We start from the raw sequence: 19991 nt of genomic DNA, 5'->3' as shown, positions 1-19991 counted from the left end.
CCATATTTCATTGAGGGCAAAGAGTAGCAATATCACTTATGGCAATAAGAAAGAGAACCAATACCATGTGATAGTTCTATTTCATAATAAAAATTGGATGCCCTAAAACCTTAAAGTACCAGAAATATGCACTTTTTGTTTGACTTCTGTGGATATTTATCACTATGACATTCTGTGGATATTTATATCAAACTAGAGCAATACTTTCTTTTCTTTTCTTACTTTTTTCTTTTTTGTCTTTTAAAGTAGATAAGACAGGGTTTGAGGCACAGCTCAAGTGGTAGAGCACCTACTTAGCAAGTGTGAAGCCCCGAGTTCAAAAAGAAAAATAATTAAACTGGATAGGACTAAAAGCCAAGTGTAGCTTGGTTTCTGGTGTAAGAAAGAAAGTAGTACAGTTAACATCTTACCATTGAAGTTGGATGTAAAACAGAAAACATCATATCTGCTTTTATCTTTATCCCAAAACCCGTAGTTCCTGACGCCAGGCACTGTGTTCTGTCCACCACAGGGCTCTCGTGGCTTTGTTATGGGGTACTGTACAGACCCATCGCTGAGCCAGCCTGCATTGCACCAGTCCAGCCCACTCCGCCAGGCATCATAGAGCTGGTCAAAGGAGGCGATCACAGCATCCTGGTCCAGACAAACCTGCTGTGCCTCATGAAAATTGAGATTGTAGCGCCCAAGTCGTGGAAAGTAAGGGAATACCACACCTATCCAAAAGAGAAAACAAGGGCTTATTAGTGGGAGAAAGAATCAATGCTTAGCTAATCTACTTGACTAATGGAAAAAATAATGAAATCATCAGATGAGATAGTTTTGGTCAACTTACAATGACTTCTCATTTCTGCCTCAAATAGCTTTCAACCCTGAGCATCTCACAATTAGCTATTTAGTTTAACAACTTGAATGATTTGTCCCATACATATATAGATATAGATATAATTATATAGAGCTATAGATATAGCTGTACCTCCTTTTACATGTGCTCTTAAAAGCTTTCAGATAAGTAACTGTTACTTGGGGGGTCTTCTTATTTGAGGAAGCTCTAAAGTGAATTTGCATACCTAACAAAAACTTAAATGAGTAGTCTTATTTCATATTAATTAGACAGGTCTGTAAGCAAGGCACACACCTATGAAAAGCATCACAACTCTTATCTGTCTCACCTTTTAATGTCATCTTTAATCTTACTGCTTTTCTATATAATTAAAAATAAGGGCTTTTACTCAAAAATATTTTACTTCCACATTTATATATTGTTATACTAAAACTAAGGTTAGATATTTTCAGTACAAATAGACAATAAAAGGTAGGTACAGAATAGATATCTGTTAACTGATTAGCTAATACTGAAGAATTAATTTTTATATTTTAGCAAACAAAATCCACGAGCAAGTGTAGACAGTGTAACTTGGTATTTGACTGCCTGGGAAGATGCAATGACTTTTCAAAAGTATTTATTTTGCTCAGACTATAAGAGGTGATTGAGCTGTCTCATAACCTTCTACACAGTTTCTTAAAGGATAAGTATTATTAGATTAAGAGATCAATGAATATTCTTTACTGGACATTAAGAAATGCATGTGCCCAAGTATCTTCCCCAGAGTTAACAAAAGGTAATTAACATAGAGTGATTATATCTTTGAATATTTTCTAAAAGAACTAGTATTTTAGCATGTGGAGTGCAAAGACTTGTCCCACTGGCACACTAATTTGATGAATGGTGTCATATGTGCTTTGACACTGTAGAGCCTATTTTGTTTTATAAATTGCCCTGGAAGTTTCTACAAAAAGAAGTCTCAATAGCCTTAAATCAAGTCTCATCCACTGAAAGCCACTGTAGGACACGTTTGTCCTTCTAGGGCAGTCCAGCTGGCATGACCACTCGAGTCAGAGATCCAAGAAGCCTTCCTGATCTCATTCTGCCTTCTCAGGTTCTTGGCTGAGGGATCTGTAAGTTGAATCAGAGCCAAAGGAAGAAGGAAAAGACTCTTCTGGGTTGCCACTGACTCCTGCTGTGGTGAGGGAAGGAAGAGCCTGGAGAAGGTTCTGTCTAAGAAGAGCTCGGCCCAGGCTCCCAGCAAGCAATCCAGCCAGTGCTGGGAAGGAACTACTACTATAAAGCAGCCTGTCCCCATGTGACATTTGTCCTCTTTCCTTAGCAACTCCAGGAATGGCAATGAAAAGCAATATATTCAATTTATCCAGTAGAGAGTCCCTTGTCAGCTGGAGTTCAAGTGACAGAAAATCTCATAGTTTCTCAAACTAAAAAAATAAAAAACTATCTAGGTTGCCTTTTCTTTCCAAATGGCTTATGACCATAGCAGTGGAAAATAAAGGATTTTTAAATTTAAAGTCACCTGCAAAATCTTCCAGGTTTCAGATCACTATACCTTATTGCAGTAGATTCTCACAGGCCTTAGGAGAACTTTCTTCTGTAACTTTGTCTTGACTAATACATGATACCATGTATTACTGTAATATCATTTATTTAGTTTCAAGTACCATATATTATATTTTTATTTAAATGGCACTCAAAATTAACATGATTTCATAAGGACATTTCCTAAGTTATTTATGTTAAAAATTTAAAAATCTTAAATCATAGAAATAAATAATCAACTCACTATTGCATCAACTCAAAAGATTTACTTAGCAAATTTTAAGTAATGTTTGATGATGCTGGAAAAAGTACATTCCAAGCTAACCAAGGTCAACTTCTATGTCTTACTCAGCCAGAGTTTTAAAAGTTTCACTATAGTTGACACATTTAGTGTGCATAGTTCAATAACCAGATGTTTCTCAAGAAGGGGCACTTCTGGAACTATGTGCATGTTAGTATTTTATTTATGTACTTATTTTAATCCCAGCTAGTTAAGAGTTCAATATCCAACTGCAAAATCCTTGGCTCTGTGAAAAACCTTGCAATTCCTTCAGCTGAATTGTGGACCAAGTGGTAGCTTTCATGCAGTGTTACAAAAATAAGAAAAGTTACGCTTTTATGGATAGAAAACAAAGGCTTATGATTATTTCTGACTCCTTTATCCCTTATATTTATATATTTATCCTCAAAATATAATCAAAAAGTCTTCTTTTTTTCCTTGAAGGACTGGTGTGTATCACTACAAAGGGGATTAATAAGTCCCTTTTTCTATGTCATGTAGAAAACAACAATAGCAAGTGACATGAAGAGATTAGTAACGCCATTATGTTGGGGACAGTCTCTTTACAATTTATAACCACATAGCAAATTCATCTTATTTGTTGGCAGACAACAATTATTAAACATTTGAAAGGATTTCATATCTTCGTATATAAAACAAGTTGTTTTATAACCTCATAGTGTAAATGTTTTTAGTAATAAACAGGTAGAGAATGTGAAGCATAAATAATTTCCCAGTGCTTCTCACTGTGCCTATCACTGCCATGCACATATCTGAAATTGCTTCTGTTTCTGAAGGTTCTAGACTATGTTTATATATTTGGTCCCATTTTCACCATCAGAAAATTAGTACAATGGAAGATTAGAAGTACAAATCTCTTGTTGTTAATATCATTATTTTTACATGTATTGATTGTCAAAGTGAATACTTGTAGCTCAAGCTACAGAAATTCTTCTAACATTATCCTTGTTCTATTTGTATAATGCTTTTTCTAGTTGCAGGCTATTTCTAGCAATGTGGTAGTAATCACAAGGCTTTACCATATCCAGGGTCTGTACTACATAAGATAAGGATTTGTATTTTAAAATAAAATTACAAAGAACTATAAAGATAGTCACAAGAATAAAATAAAATCCATAAGAATAAAATTTGAAGAAACTTGATCAATAACCTGAGGAGAATTTTCACATATTCTGGGATATATATAGTCAAGGCGCACCAAACTGCATAAAAGTCTGAAAGCCATGACTGACATATAGCAAAAGACATACCTTGTGCTTATCACTTATTAGCTTATCACTGATTCTTTGATAAACAAAATCAGTTATCAATATTTCTAAGTCAATTACTTCTTCCATCTTGGATAATGCCAAAGTGCATGGATTAATATGAATGTGAATCAGTAAAAACCAACCAGCACTAGGTAGCATGTAATCAGGATCCAAGAACTACAACAAAAAAAGACCAGGAAGCTCCACAAAAATATACTTTATAACACTGTGTTCATTTTTTATGTAATAAATCTATGCATGCTTGATGGAATTCTATGAGATTCAGAAAAGCAAGTCTTCAGTGGCATGTCAGTGACACAAACAGGTATTTTTTCCAGAAGCCACAAATTTGTCATAGGAATGGAAGAAGCAAAGGTGGCTTTGTACATGTGGATAGCTTTATATACATGTTAGATTTTTTACCTAATAAATGTATTAAATATTCAATAAATAAAATTCTCCCTTAAAATGCCTTTACCATTTGGTATTCAATGTCTCTGAGCCATTAAAAGAATTACTTTTTTGCAAGAAATATTTAAATAAATTCAGGGGTCATGTTTTTTTTTTTAATTAAGTTTTTGCAGTCATTTTACAGAACACAGTTACATGTATTTTAATGCAGATGTCCTTTGTGAAACTTGCCATTATTTTAGAAGGATAATTTTATCCTTAAGAGATAATTTTAGAAGGATAATAAAAAAGAATCCAACCTGCATTTCTCAATAACTATATAATAGGATTTAAATTTTGAATAGCATAAGGCAATTTCTAAAATTATTAATTCAGTTCCACTACACGTTTCCCCTAGTTGCAAATAGCTTCAATTTTGCACATAACCATTGTACATTTCAAATATAAAAGCTGAAATCACAGGCAGAGTGTGAAATACAAAAGAATAGAAAAACACACTGGGCATAGACTTTGGGTTTCTCACATTATTGCTATGGTAACCACTACACGTTACTCCTCCTGAAAGAATGAGTAGGGATTAATTACTACTTCTAAGTTTAACATGCTTCATAGATACCTACCTTGAAGGTCTAATGCTACCACAGCAGTATCATCTTCTAACCCTTCAATCACCTCACACTTGTATCTCCCATAATCCTCCAGGGTGAGGTCTGTTATCACCAGAGAAGCATCATTGTCATTGTCTCCTTTCAGAAACACTCTACCCTGGTAACTTCCATAGGTTTTTTTGTGATAGCCCATGGAAACAAAAACATCCACTTCCTTGAGGTAATCTGACGTTAGCTTGGTCCACTTAATTCGGATTTTGTGGATTCCTGAGCCAAATGCTGTAGGGTCTCGATAAAATTTACATGGCAGTGTGACATTGCCACCTCTGTGTGAGAACACCTTGGCTTGTTCTGCTTCCACAAGTAGACGGGGGCCATTTTCTGCTACAATTAAAAAGAAAAAAAAAAGAGAAACAAATCATTAATGCTCTTTTAGACATTTTGAGTAATGAAATATGCTATATATACAGAGTATCTGACAATAATTTTGGTTACTTATTATATTCTCTATGCACTTTCTTTTGAACCATATAGAAATACCTAGAAGGTATCTATAAAGTAGTCATACCTTTTAAAGCATTAAAAAGGAAAATGATACATTATAATCAAAAAGGAATATTGCATTCAAGACTCTATAGTCATCTGAAATTTGATAATTTCACAAAAAAGTCTATTTTTGTGGTTCCATTTTTGTTCACTTAAATAAGTAGAAAAAAGGTCAAGAAAAGTGACACAGTTCCATGATCATTTCATCAATATTAACAAAAATATTTCAAAGTAAGGTAATCCCAAACGGGTTTTCTAATAGAATAAGTCAATTAAATTTACAGGAAAAGTATACATAGCATGATTCACTCTCATTGTTCTGGCCAAGAAACTCAGAACAGTCTTGCATTATGGTTTCTATTCAAATAAACCCCTGTGATATGCCACTTTGGGGGCATTTCAAGCAGCATGTATATATTTCATTTTCACATAGAAAGGTATTTTAATAAATGCTGTTGATAAACTCTAGAAAAAATTTGGAGAATATTCTTTAAAATTTGAATATTAAAAGTACATCCAAAGTTATACTCTTATTAGCCACATAATTATTTGCATCTTTATTTTCTTTGGATATTCTTCTACTCTCCTCCTTTTTATTTTTAGCTATGTCTTGTTTTACAGTTATTACTTTCACCTTTCTTTTTCTTGACCTTTTGTTTTCCTGTCTCCATCCTGCAAGGTTATTATTGCTTTTCAAAGAGCACCTCAATATTCCAAGTCTGCCAAGTCAGCAGGGCTGTCGTTTTTTAGAAAGCCAGCTGTTATTTTCAGATCTTGGCTTTCTCTGGGGTTTTCCCTGGTTAGCACATTGTGCTTTTGACCTTGACAAAGTCTCTTGAGGATGTGCAAGATTTGAAAATGAGAAAACAGTATAAGAATTATTGGACATATGCACCTCTTGTCTGTACATAGCTTTCACAACTACAAAAGCTTTCTAGCCTTGTAGCTTTAGGCACATAGGTATTGAATAATGCTTGCCCATGAATCATTTAAGATGTACAAATAACTAGGAAGACTAACCATTTGACTTGAGACAGATCTCAAACTTTGTAGTTTAATGACATACAAACAAAGCCTTCTGGATCTAAAAAATCAGACACTGCATTTCTATTTTTATGATATTGCAATCAGAATTGATATGTTAAAATGAGCATATCATTTCACTTATATGTGAGCCCCAGTCCTCAAAAACTGAAAAGTTTAACAAAGCCATCAATGCTCCCATTGTTAATAGAGAATGAAATGAGACAATAGTGACTTCATTTAGTATTTAGTTAAAATAATCACAAATTCAGTTCATTAAACATTTTCTTTATATTCCAATGTTTATCTTCTTATATAGGACAAAAGAATGTCAAGAGAAAATAAATGAATCTATCCCCAACTCTACCTTACATACAGTTCTTCCCACAATATCTCCCCAGTGGCTAAGTCCAACTTCTAATTAAACATCTCTGCTCTTCCTTCTGGGAGCATGAAGACTAGGCTTGTACACTAATGCCTGAGGACTATAGGAGACATTTGCTACTCAGTGTCTTGGGGGTACACCTGGGAGGTGGGCCTTGTCATTCTGGGATATTAGTTGAGATATGGTACATAGTTACAAGATTGTAGCTACAATGCTTCTTTCAAGTTGTTTAGTTAAAAATCATAACTAATGTCTAAGTGCACTGAGATAAAGGATATTATAGTAATTAGGAACAAAAGCTCTTGTGTGATGTAGACCTTATTCTAACCTTACCTCCTTAATTTACTAACTCTTAAGTCTTTGGCAAGTTGTACAACCTCTAAACCCTGATTTCCTCATAGGTAAGTTAGGGGCAATACAACTACCATATATAGAAAATCTAATACACATGAGCCATTTAGAACAATGCTGACTACAGTAAGTGTAAACTAACTGTTAATTGTTCCCACTGCAAAATTTTTTACTCAGTATGTCTCAAATATGATACTGCCCAATACTGAGAATAATTTTTCCATAGGTTAACCTTCCATAGTTTCACCCACTTATTAAGTTTTGAACTATGTAGGGTGAAAAATAAATACATCAAATGCTACTTGCATTACATAGGAGACTTGGAAATGTGTGTGGTTCAGTATAATCATAAGCTATTCTAGACAAGGTCTGAATGTTTTATAAATTACAGAGCAAGAGCAAAGATCAAAACTCTTGTATAAAGGACTGAGACTTCTAATTTTTTTCTGTGGTTAGCTGTAAATTGTTTTGTAGTATTTTAGAAGTATAAGCTTCTGGTTTTTATTATTTCCACTCCAGCATTAATAGAGGATGACTTATGTAGTATAATATTGAACATTGAGCAGGCACCCAAAATCCACTGGCTTAGCACAAAATAACATTTTTAACAAGCTTGACAGGATGTACAAAATTCTAACATTCTTATTTCTTCAGGTATAAGTTGAAATAATAGATGCCAGAAGTTCCAGGTTAAAATTCAAAGAACCCCAGGAATGATGTGTACACATGCAGTAACTGAGGCCATTGATGTTCCTTAACCTAAAGGCCCAACATGGCCTTGGTAATGTTTTTGATTTGCTTATTTTCAGAAGAGCTATACTATAGATTATTCAGTGCTGAGCACTGTTAGAAAGAGTGGGCTATTTTAGAACAGGAAGATGTGGAAGAACTGGCACTGGCAAGTGAATCAGAAGCTCTCTGGGTTTAGCTGCTAGACCTACCACAATTTGTTTTTGACAAATCTACAATGTTCATGAGAACCTTGAGCTTAATATTGTCATCAGGCTCTGTGTCACAGGTTGTCATCTCAGGAATCAGTCAGCAAACACACTAAGCTAGAGAGGGGAAAGGGAAACAACAAAGATAAGTATAAAAGGGAGCCAAAGGCACTAATGACAAGTTGCACAATGTTGTCTAGAAGAGTAATTCATGGGTGTGATCATTGGGTTTTAAAACCTGGATCAGTTTGAAATTCTTGCTTAAGTCAAAACTGTTTGATCTATAGGGCAGTGGCATAGCAATGAAAATGAATTTTGATCAAGATAAGATTTGTTATTTTTCTTAAAAAATGAAAGAATCAACAAAACTAAGCAACATACATGTTTGTTTTCCTTATGTCTTTGAAAGAGAAAAGGTGCACATAGATATTTAAGTACGCTACTGAAGAACTTGGTGATTGTGTCCTTAAATGAAGTTGCTTATTCAAAATATAGGATTAGTTAGGGAATTTAAAGATGCCCAGTGGGGGAATTAATTTTTGTGAAGTGCAATCTGTAAGTGTAAGATGACCCATTTTATTAGTGAGTGTCAATGACAAGGACTTGAAAGATTTGATGCCCTTCAGAGGCCAGAACTATCTCCAGGGGAAATAGCAGGGCCTGGTGAGATCCCTGTTGGGGACTCACTGAACCACTGGGACCTTGTTATGATTTTCCAAATTATGCTGTGAAATACAGGGGACATAATTTGATCTCATCAAATAATGAAGGCAGCAGCGTGACCAAACAACTGATCCTTACATATACTATGTAGTTTAGATGAAATCCTTTAAAGAACAGGACAAAAACAGTTGCAGACAAGTATTAGAAATATGGTATTGGAACACTACCTGTTATACTTAGTCCCAGTGGAAGTGAATTTTTGGAGATGCTTCATGAACAAAGAAATCCAGATGATGAGAAAAGGAGGTGTTGTGGATCAAGGTTTGTCTATTTGAAATAATTATGGACTGTGTAATCCATCTTGGTTTTTGTTACTTTCTTAAGGAAGCTCTGGACTTTTGTATTTCCTAGATCAATTTCAAATAAACAGATACCTCTTCTCAAAAAATGGGGGATTTATTTAAGATAGCTAAATAAGGGAATCAAAAAATACATCTCTCCAAGGGGATGGGGCATTTGTCACCATCAATCTTTTTGTTGTGATAATATATATATATGTATGTACATATATAATTTATAAGTATATATAATTTACACATAATTTACCACTCAACCATGTTTAAGTGTGCAATTCAGTGCCATTAATTACATTATCTTATTATACAATCATCACCACTATTACTTTCCACAACTATTTTATTACTTCAAGTAGAAAGCTAATTTCTCTCTGACATTTCAAATTCATAAGCATTAATTCAATTGACAGCTCCATGACAAGTCACTTAAGAAAAAAATGTGCAAGCTTTCAAAAATACTTCCTTATTTTTGTAACATTTGTTATCACGTTGGTAGGTTAAGATGTGTAAGTCAAACACTTTGAAAGCTATTATTTTCCCTGGGGTAGCCAAAACTTGCGGGAGGATGAGCAGCCAGGATAGATTTGTGTCCCTTACCATAGCCTGTTGAAAATAATCATTCTGTCCTGTTTACTTTGTTTTTATGGTATCAACACAGTGCCTGGCCTTTAAAAAATGACTGTGACTGAAGCACACTGGTGCTGCATAGAGTCTGTTTGAAGATGGGGTAGAAGACATGGATGCCTGAGCTGCTTTACATCGTGTAATGGTGCACTTCATAAAAATAGTTATGCATGTTAAAGAAACAAAATTTGTGTAAAATAGATTAATTTAGACATTTTGTCTCTCATTGTACCTTACACATTACATTTGAGTAGGATGCATAATTTAGACAGAAATTAGAGTGCCTTTCTTTTTAACCTTTAACACTTTATAATTCTTTCATTCAGACTAGAGTCTGATTATTCTGGACACTGCCTACCAGGAGTCAGAAGTGCCCAGACTGGTCACAATTCTAATATGTGAAATTGGCTTGCATGGGAAACTTTTGCAGATGCCTTCCTCCTCATCCTTGCTGTCTCCCCCACTCCTATCCAGTCTTTTCAGAGGGCCAGTTATTTTTAGTTTGTTAGAGACAAACTTTAGCTTTCTTCCCCAGCTAATTCTTGGGTGCAAAGGATTTTGAATCTCTTTTCTAGAGGAACATACATGAAAGGGATAGCAGACAAATGATGTCATTCTTGCTCTGTGCCTTCACTTACACATTTTGAGTTTGAAAACTTTGAATTTGTCCCTGGCTTAACTTTGCCTTCATTTGGAGTTTAAACTTTGATCTTCAGATTCATAACAATATGTATGTTAATTATCATTTGTCGAAATTAATGTTTTTATGTGGTTCTACTTAAACTATACCTGAAAAGATTCACAAGAAACCAATAACCTCAGTATCCTGTAGGTAGGTAAGGATGAAGTCCGGATAGAAGAATGTGTGAGAGATTTTCACTGTGCACACTTCAAAATTTTTTAAAAAATTTGAATCAGGTCAGATGAATGCATTATATGCAAATGAAATAAAAATAGAATGAAAATAGGTCCAAAAATTGTGAGAATTAACAAATAAGCAAACAAAAATCCTTGCTTAGAGGGTTGGCAACCATGCTGGCAGCAATGACTGTGGTATATTGCTGAAATTAAATGATAACATTTTTTTGCAGAAGACTTATTACTCTGCTAGTAAAAATATTTTTAAATGTCTAAAACATGAAAATTTTATCTCATCTTCTCCATTCCTTCAGGATTCTGTTGCCAGAGACACAGATTGTTGTCTCATATTGAATTATAAAGGAAAATCTTAGTGTTGAAAAGAGGGTACATGAAGATTGCTCTTTGATGCAAAGTGACCTGGGACCCTAACTTTTGATCTCACAGGCTACAAGATCCTGCTCCTAAAAGACAGCCTCTTCAACAAATGTTGCTGGGAAAACTGGATATATGCCTGTGGAAAGCTGAAACTAGATCCATGTTTGTTACCCTGTACAAGTAGCAACTCAAAATGGATTAAGAACCTTAATATTAGACCTGAAACCTTGAAACTAGCTCAGGAAAAACCAGGAATACACTGGAAGCAATAGAAATAGGCAAGGACTTCCCCGGTAGAACTCAAGCAGCTCAGCAACTAAGAGAAAGGATTGACAAATTGGATTACATGAAATTAAATAGCTTCTGCACAACAAAAGAAATGGTCTCTAAATTGAAGAGGGCACACACAGAATGGGAGAAAAATCTTTATTAGCTATTTATCAGAGAAGACACTGATAATCAGAATATACAAGGAGCTCAAAAAACTAATCTCTCCCCACATCAATGACCCAATAAATAAGCAACTAAACTGAACAGAAGGTTTTCCAAGGAAGAAATCCAAGTGGCTAAAAAAAACATGAAAAAAATGCTCATCATCGCTGGCCATAAAGGAAATGCAAATCACACTACAATTCCACCTCACTCCTGTTAGAATAGCTGCCATCAACAACATTAACAATAACAAATGTTGGCAAGGATGCAGGGAAAAAGAAACCCTTATAGACTGCTGGTGGGAATGTAAACAAGTACAACCACTATGGAAAACAGTATGGAAGCTACTAAAAAAGCTAAAAATAGATCTACTATATTATCCAACAATACTACTCCTAGGGATGTATCCCAAGGAATATGAGTCACCTTACAACAAAGGCACCTGCACACCCATGTTTATTGCAACGCTATTCACAATAGCTAAGCTATGGAAACAGCCAAGATGCCCACTACTGATGAATGGATTAAGAAAATGTATTTATACACAATGAAATTTTACTCTGTCACAAAGAAAAATGAAATTTTGTCATTTGCAGGTAAATGGATGGAATTGGAGAATATCATCTTAAGTGAAGTCAGCCAAGCTCAGAAGGCTTTTGAGCCACATGTTCTCCCTCATGTGCAGATTATAGATCTAACACGTGCAGCAATTTTATGGAACACAGGTCACACTAAGGGGAGTCTGCAAGGGAGGGCTAGGGCAAAGGAAGGAAACCAAAAACTTGAAGTTGATGTGCTCACTGTACAGGAATGAATATAGACATTTTAAACTGGCCAGGGCTACCATGGTAAGGGGACTAGGGAGGAGTGAAGAGGACTGGAAGAGGCGAATCAATTGGAGCTGTAATACACATATGCATGGAAATATCACAAGGAAACTCCCTATGTATCTCTCTTTACCTCAAAGTAGCAAAACGTCATGTTTCTCATTTTGTCTTTTATGTTTTTCTTCTACAAAATTGGAGAACAGGAGGGCAGAACAGGTTCTGCCTTGAGAGAGGAGGGGGGTTGGTACCCTTGTCGAGGGGAGGTGCAAGCAATGTATACACATGTATGTAAATCCAAAAATGGTATCTGTTGAAATTGTTCCAGGAATCAGGGGAGGGGGGGATGAGGGAGCCAAGTGGAGGGAGTGAATTCAAGTATGATATATTTGATACATTGTAAGAACATTTGTAAATACTGCAATGTATCCACACCCAGCACAACAATAAAAAAAAAAAGAAAAGATCCTGCTCCTTCCGTTTTACTCCACTCCCTCCCCACCCCAGGGGTAGGAGCTCCATTTTCTCTAACCACTGTATAGTCTATGTTCTACCTTTCTTGTCCATCTATCAAATTTCCTAGAATTGTTTTTTCACAATCTTCTCAAATGGCATGTGTTCTTCCTGTTGAGACCTGCATTATCTGATGTAATGTGCTATGGAGCAAATTCATCTTCCTCCCTTGCCTTCTGGCTAAATTGATTCTGTGACGTGAAACTGCTCAATACCAAAATATAGTATTGTTTTGGGCAATGCTGATTATGAATGTTATTGTCATAGCCAAGCTTCATAGTAAAAAGTAGAATCCATGCTATCACTATTTTAGAGGCTAAAGATGTATTTACGCCAATGTTTCCAAAAAATGTTTTTTTTTCAGGGTCAGTGGAACTTTTTCCCTTCAAAGAATATCTTAGACAAAACTTTGGCATGCATAAAGCTGATAAAAATGAGTCTCCCTGCTTGAAATGGGCATAAAGAGGAGAAAAAGAGCTCTAGGTGGTCAATTGAATACATGTAAAAACATCCCAACTCGGAAGGATGGGCAAAGTCAGTGAGGACCTACCTAAAAATCAATTTGTATGTGGTGGTACACATGTAGTCTCAACCACTGAGGAGGCAGAGAGAGGAGGGTCACAGTTTGAGGGCAGCCCAGACAAAAGTGGAAGACGCTATCTGAAAAACAAGCTTATAGCAAATGATGGAGTATGATTCAGGTAGTAGAGTGTTTCCCTAGGAAGCTCAAGGTCCTGAGTTCAAACTCCAGTACTGCCCAAAACCAACCAACCAAACATAACTCACAACTCAGATTACACCTGAAACTCTGTTAATATTCTAAAAAATAATCTGTCTCTTTTTCATTCCCTTAATCTTTTTATACCAGGAAGAAGTAAAGTGTGAGGAAGGAGTTCAGTTCTGTTTTGCAGACAGAGTTCTTTATGTGTTTCTTCCCTTCCTATGGCCAATACCTCTTTCATTGCATCCACCTAAACTTTTTGTCCTTCAGTTTCCTCTTCTGTAAAATAGAGTTAAGACATCTTCTTCTCAGGGTTCTTGTGAGGGTTAAACAAGGTAATAGACATGGAGAATTTAGCCTAGGTCCTGGCCTCCAGTGAATGTCCAGTTAATGGTCAGTCACCCTTACTCACAAACATTTGCAGAATGTCCAAAGTGGACCAGGTATGCAAAACAGTTTTCTTTCTACTTTGTCTTCTTTACTGTGCTGTGTAAGAAGACAGTTACTTAGAAAGCGTTGGTTCCTAGAAATTCACATCTCATCAACTCCTGATGTTCTCAATGGGACAAGCATAGTACATTTCAGAACCACTACCTTAGAAACCTTTTAAAATTTCTCTCTCTCTCTGCAAATATTTCTGTTTGCCCCTTACTTAATTTCCATAGGAATCTCAGACAGTCTGTATTTGGGTAGAATGTGTGTTTATAGTTGCTGCCCCCGTGTTGCTCTTCTTAATCCTGTTAAATCACTGTAGCATGGGGGAAAGCTTCCATTAAGGCTCAAGATCAAAGTTCTTTTCACAGTGATTTGTTTCTTCTGGAACATAATTATATAAATTGAATGGAATAAAATGTGAGTCACGTTTACCCATTCCTCCACTCAAAGACTACCAAAAAAAACTTAGATGGAGGCTATCTGGTTCATGTGTGGGATTGCAACACAGGAATTCACACTGCTTGTTTGAATCCCAGCTTTCCCATCCACTGTACACATGGGGAAGACTGCTTAGCTTCTCTCAACTTCAGTGAGGATAACCATCTTTCTACAGTGTGTGGTGAGGGCTCAATGGGAAGACTAGGTAATGCACTTTCCTTTGTGCATCATACAGAGGGATTGATTCTTAATGCTTATGTTAATGTATTACTATTCTGTCATTAAGTCTCATACAACTGATTCCAGAATAAGAGATGATTTTTTTTGTGTTTTTTGTCAACTTAGTGTTGACAAATAACCCTCAGAATTTAAATTTATCCATGCTATCAATGATTAATAAAGAACTAGCATTGATCCCAATTATCTTAGACTGAGAAAAAAATCAAATCAGGTTATCATAGTTATAGAGAGATTAAGGAACACAAAAGAAAATAAAATTGAAACATTTCTATAATATGTTGAATGATATTCTTAGGTTAAACATACATTTCTGTAATTTAACTATAAGAGAGGCTTGTGTCAAAGATTATAGAGAAATTGAAATGGAAACATTAGCATGAGTTATTCTTCTTTATTAGGCTGTAATTATCCACATACTCCCTAATTATTGAAAATGTCCCATTATGTGGTGAAGGGGTAAAGTTCAAATCCAATTGTTTGCATTCAGACCACTTCCACTCTGTGGTAAAGTGTAAGGTCAAGTAATTTGTAATTTACAGGAGCACTGTTGGTTTCATACACTACAGGAGCCCTTCAGACACTATAACATAGAGTGAAAGCAACTATACTCACTCCTGGGAGCACGTGCCCCATCCTAAAGGGGCAGCTTGCTCTATCAATCTTGTCCCGTGGAGATACAGGTTGAAAAATAACAGTTCTTTGGATTTTGAACAAAGGCCAGAAATATAAATTTTTGTGCAAAATCTGGATACCTATAAATCTTTCAAATTATTTTAGATTAAAAAGTAATATAAGGAACAACTTATCACATATTAGAAATCAGGATTTAGACTTTGAAGAATGAATATGTAACTTCTGTGTCTTCCTATACCCCACATATTGGTAGGAAAAATCTCCAAAACTCAGACAGGGGCATTTCTTTCCCTCTAATTGTATATTTTCTTCCCACAGGTGATCTCATCTCAACCTCACTGGGGACCTGTGTCATCTAGCCTATAAACATCACTTGTTTGCTGACAACTCCAAACTCTCCAGCATTGTACTTTTTCCTTAGTAGCAAACATACAACCTATTAGTCCATAAGAGCTTCCATACCTACATCCATTAAAAATAATTTGGTTCATTTCCATCCATCTCATTGCTACCACCCTGAGTTATGCCATCACAATTTCTCATCTAAACTACCCCAAAACCCTACTAAAGGGTCACTTCACATTTAATTTTGGTCCATCATAATGCACTACTCAGATGGATCTTTCATAAATGAAAATTATGTTACCTCCTTGCTCAAACCTTTTAACCATTTTCAAATGTGTTTGGAATAAAATATGAACTCTGTACTCTATTTGCTCCTGCCTATTCTTCTACTATCATCTTAAACCACATAATCTCCATTACCAGGTTTCATTCCAGTTTGAAACACTATTCCAACAAATTAGAATTCTGCATTTTCCCTGGGTGGAAGCTCTGGCTCTTGTTTCTTGGGTGATCACCTCTGGCTCACTATTCATGTCTCAGGTTCATTTTTACTGACTGTCCCCTAATGGAGTTCACCCATGCCCCTGTGTTCTCTGTCTTGAAACATTTTTCCCTTAAAAATTGCTTTTATATGTATTATTTATGTGTTCATTTGTTTGTATTTATTTATTTACTCAGTTTTCTAAGTGGGCCAAATAATTAGTTATAAGAAAAGAGGCTGAAGTTCAAGAAGGCTAGATTTGAATATGTTGTGCAGTCAGTAAAAAATATTGATACTTCATGCATCTTTTAAAGTAAGACATTCTACTTACACAGAAAAATCTAGATGAAGCATTAATCATCTAATTAGCTTTTCAGTATTTTAAGCTAGTTAAGACCCTTTGATAATGGATGTGATAAAAGACAAAGTAAACAAGGGACACAAAACTAATCATATGCACATTCTTGAATATTTAAAACCTGTCAGCATAATTTATAATGCTTTTCAGAAGAAAGTAAAAAGTGTTCATAATTCACATAATATTGGAGGGAGAAAACTAAAAATTTACCTTTTGAAGCTGAACAAAGTAAAACAGGAAAAACAACTTTTATGAAAGCATTCATTATATTATCTTTTGCTAACAACATTATTAATCATAGATAATTATGAAACTATCTTGACAAATAAATTCATAGAACAAGAAAATAGTCATATAATATATTATATTTTAGAAAGAAACACATATATTTTTAATTTACATATCTTTCCCTTCATCTATTATTCTTTTATCATTCAGTAACTCAGAGTCAAATAGACAAATATAAGTTCCACTGCTTTCCAGGAATAAGTCCAGGCAAGGATATAATGGAAAAACACAAGCACCATTACAAACACAATCTGTAGAAGTGAAAGTCTCCTGACTTCAAAGATATGTTTTCAGTAGTGTCTTTACTTAAAGCTTTTGCATGCTCTTTAGAAACATTTTAAGATTTTCTTTTCTACCCCTTCATCTAATCTATACATTTTATTATAGTAAAAGGATTCTTACTTGTTGGTTTTATATGGCGAATTCTGGCCTTTCCATGGTTTTTTATCCATAATATCTGTGTCACATTTGAATAGACAGTGTTTGTATAAACTAGGGAGAATTGTTTAACTTATTTTGTTAAAAAATTTCACAGTATGATCCTTGCACATATAAAGGCAAATTTGTTGATGTTTAATCATTGATTAAACAAGGAAGTCAAGTGACCAATATGTTTAATTAAACCAGGATTAAAATGATTACTGTTTGTACTGACTACCTAGTAATCATTTCTGAGGTCACATATGTCTATTGTTACTATAGTGTGGTAATTACAAATATGCAAAATATTTTAAAGTAATTTTATAAAAGTATTAGATTTACTTTTTAAATGTCTTCATTTTGAAATGATAATTTTCCTATAACAATGATGCCATTTTCCCCTAGATGCTATTAGCTTGGTAATTTGTTGGTTGAATGTTTTAATTTCTTAGGATTTTGGTAGATATTTGCATTCTTAATGTGTCTATCAAATGGTAATTTTCCACTTTACATTTAAAATAAAGAGTTGAACCAATAAAGAAATCCAAATCTTCTTTGATATTTGGTAAGATATAGAAAGAGTATGCTGAATGATTTTAACGCAAAGTCATTAAGTTACAGGTCATTGCATAAGCTGAGTAAACATTGGTTCTTGCAGAGTTGCAATCAAGGGAAAGGCTTCACTATTTAATGTTTTCTTTTCTGGGAATTTAGGAGCATTTCCAATAATCATTGGTTCTTGCAAAGTTTGCCAATTTCAGCATCCATGAGGGAACATAAGATGCTATAGGTGTTGTGTAAGTTTGTTGTCACTTGAGCAGATGATTAAATATAGATCTTTATACCTGGAAATATAAAGCTATATCACTTTTGTAGATAGTTTGTAGAGTAGCATAGGATTCAGCATTGTAGGTTATTCAATAACTAAGTGTAGGTATATTCTCAAAATGCATTTTCAGGTTAACCTACTGTTAGAAAATTTAATGAATATGGATACAGGATTACAAACAATAAAATCTTTTTGTCTGTGATTAATCCCTCTTCTCTCTATATTTCTACCTTTATTTAATCCTTATTTTATTCTTTCTTGTCACATTTGCTGCCCTGATAGTACTGTCAATGAGCTTGCTGAAGAGATGGTTTGTCCTTGTACATAGTATGACCAGTGTTTGTGGACAAAGGCGGCCAATGTTTGACAAATTCTTGAATGAATAGATCTTTTCAAAAGTATGCATAAATGCAAAGACAACTAGATATGTACCAACAATAATACATGCTTACAGAAGTAAGGTTGATATGACAATATGTATTTCTGATACAATCAGTAGTCCTGTAGTCACTGTAATGTCTGAATATTGTCTGTATGTCATAGTCAATAGTTCCATATTCATAGTAATGTCCGACTCTCTCAGTAGACTATAAGCTTGATGAAGCAAGAATCCATGAATTTTGCTCATCTTTGTATCCCAGTGCCAGTACATAGTATGTATTCAGCATATTTGTTGAATAAATGAGCTGGTTTGAGTATCTATGTACATGTACCATGTAAGAGTATATTTCTGTATGTATGTGTACACTTATAAAAACATTTCATTCTTTTTGAGTGTGTTTACTGTATTAATATAGTTATGTTCTTAGTTTGAGCATAAGACAAGACTGCTTAATATAGTAGTTATTTTTTACCTCATGCCCTACAGTAAACTGCTAAGAGATTTTAGAATTAGCTATGTAATGTGGACAATGCTGCAAATTTTTATAAACCCACAATAAAATTTTCTGATGTTATCGAATTATCATTTTTATTATTTTCACATACAATTATTATCAGTATATATATATATAGTATATAAATATAATTTGGGGAACACTGTGGATACTTACCATAGCATTTGTGGATTCTGCATATGGCTACAAATAACATATTTTGTGTGCCTCAAGAGGGCACAGTATATTGATTTAACTGTTTGTAACAGACTCAGGCATTTCTAAATAATTTTAGATGGGAGAGAAAAAATTAAGCTCAAATAACACTTATTTAGTTCTCCCATTAGACTTTGGCTCTGTTATTAGTTTGTGATAATACATTACTAAACTCTCCTCATTCATTTTGATCTGTTCTGCACCACTGAATTCCAACTCTGCAGATATTATGTAAGGAACAGGATAGCATTGCAGTGACCAAATGTAAACCCAATACTCTTCAAAGCTGCAAACCTACATTAGGAGAATTGCACTCTGCCTTGGTGGACTCTCACAGATTATAAAATGCTGCATTCAGTGTGAGAATCACACATACAACCAAACTGAGTTTGCTACTCAAACTCGCAGTCCTCTTACTCATTTGCTGCTTCTCATTTCACATTTGAAAACATTTCCCTGAAATTGAACTAGATCTTGATTAGGAAAATTAACACATACTGATCATCTATGTGACAGATACTGGTTTTAGTGACTGAATATATCAGACCAAGATTCCTGCCCTTATGGAACTACTATATGTCCTTCATAGATAATGGACAATTACCTAAAAATAAGTTAAGTATTTAGCTAGTGCTACAGAGAAAAAGTAAAATAAGGGAGGAGAGAGACTGGGGGCTAACAAGGTGCACAGTACAATACCCAGGGAGACCTCATTAAAAGATAACAAATGGGTGCAAATTTGAAGAAAAGGAGGGAATCAGCCAAGAGAAATGGGCCCTCACCAGCCATGGAACCTAAGACACACAATGCCAAAGCTCTGGGTTTTGACTTCCTCATTTGTCCAATGGGAGATTGACCAAGGTGA

The 19991-nt window shown here is 34.8% G+C and overlaps 1 protein-coding gene across 3 annotated transcripts in view; it reads right to left on the bottom strand.

Moving 5' to 3' along the window:
• Hapln1 (hyaluronan and proteoglycan link protein 1) overlaps nt 1-19991 on the bottom strand; it is a 69973-nt gene that overhangs the window by 5113 nt on the left and 44869 nt on the right. For all 3 annotated transcript variants that reach the window (XM_020167075.2, XM_074077147.1, XM_020167076.2), the window contains 2 exons: nt 4969-5340; nt 411-713 (listed from right to left, as the gene is read on the bottom strand). In XM_020167075.2, the coding sequence (XP_020022664.1) occupies nt 411-713; nt 4969-5340 (675 nt within the window). The remainder of the gene's footprint in view (nt 1-410; nt 714-4968; nt 5341-19991) is intronic.

This window comes from Castor canadensis, chromosome 6 (assembly GCF_047511655.1).
Source record: "Castor canadensis chromosome 6, mCasCan1.hap1v2, whole genome shotgun sequence".
Classification (NCBI taxonomy): Eukaryota; Metazoa; Chordata; class Mammalia; order Rodentia; family Castoridae; genus Castor; species Castor canadensis.
Note: the sequence above shows the minus strand (reverse complement) of the source record. Positions and strands in the feature narration are given on the sequence as shown.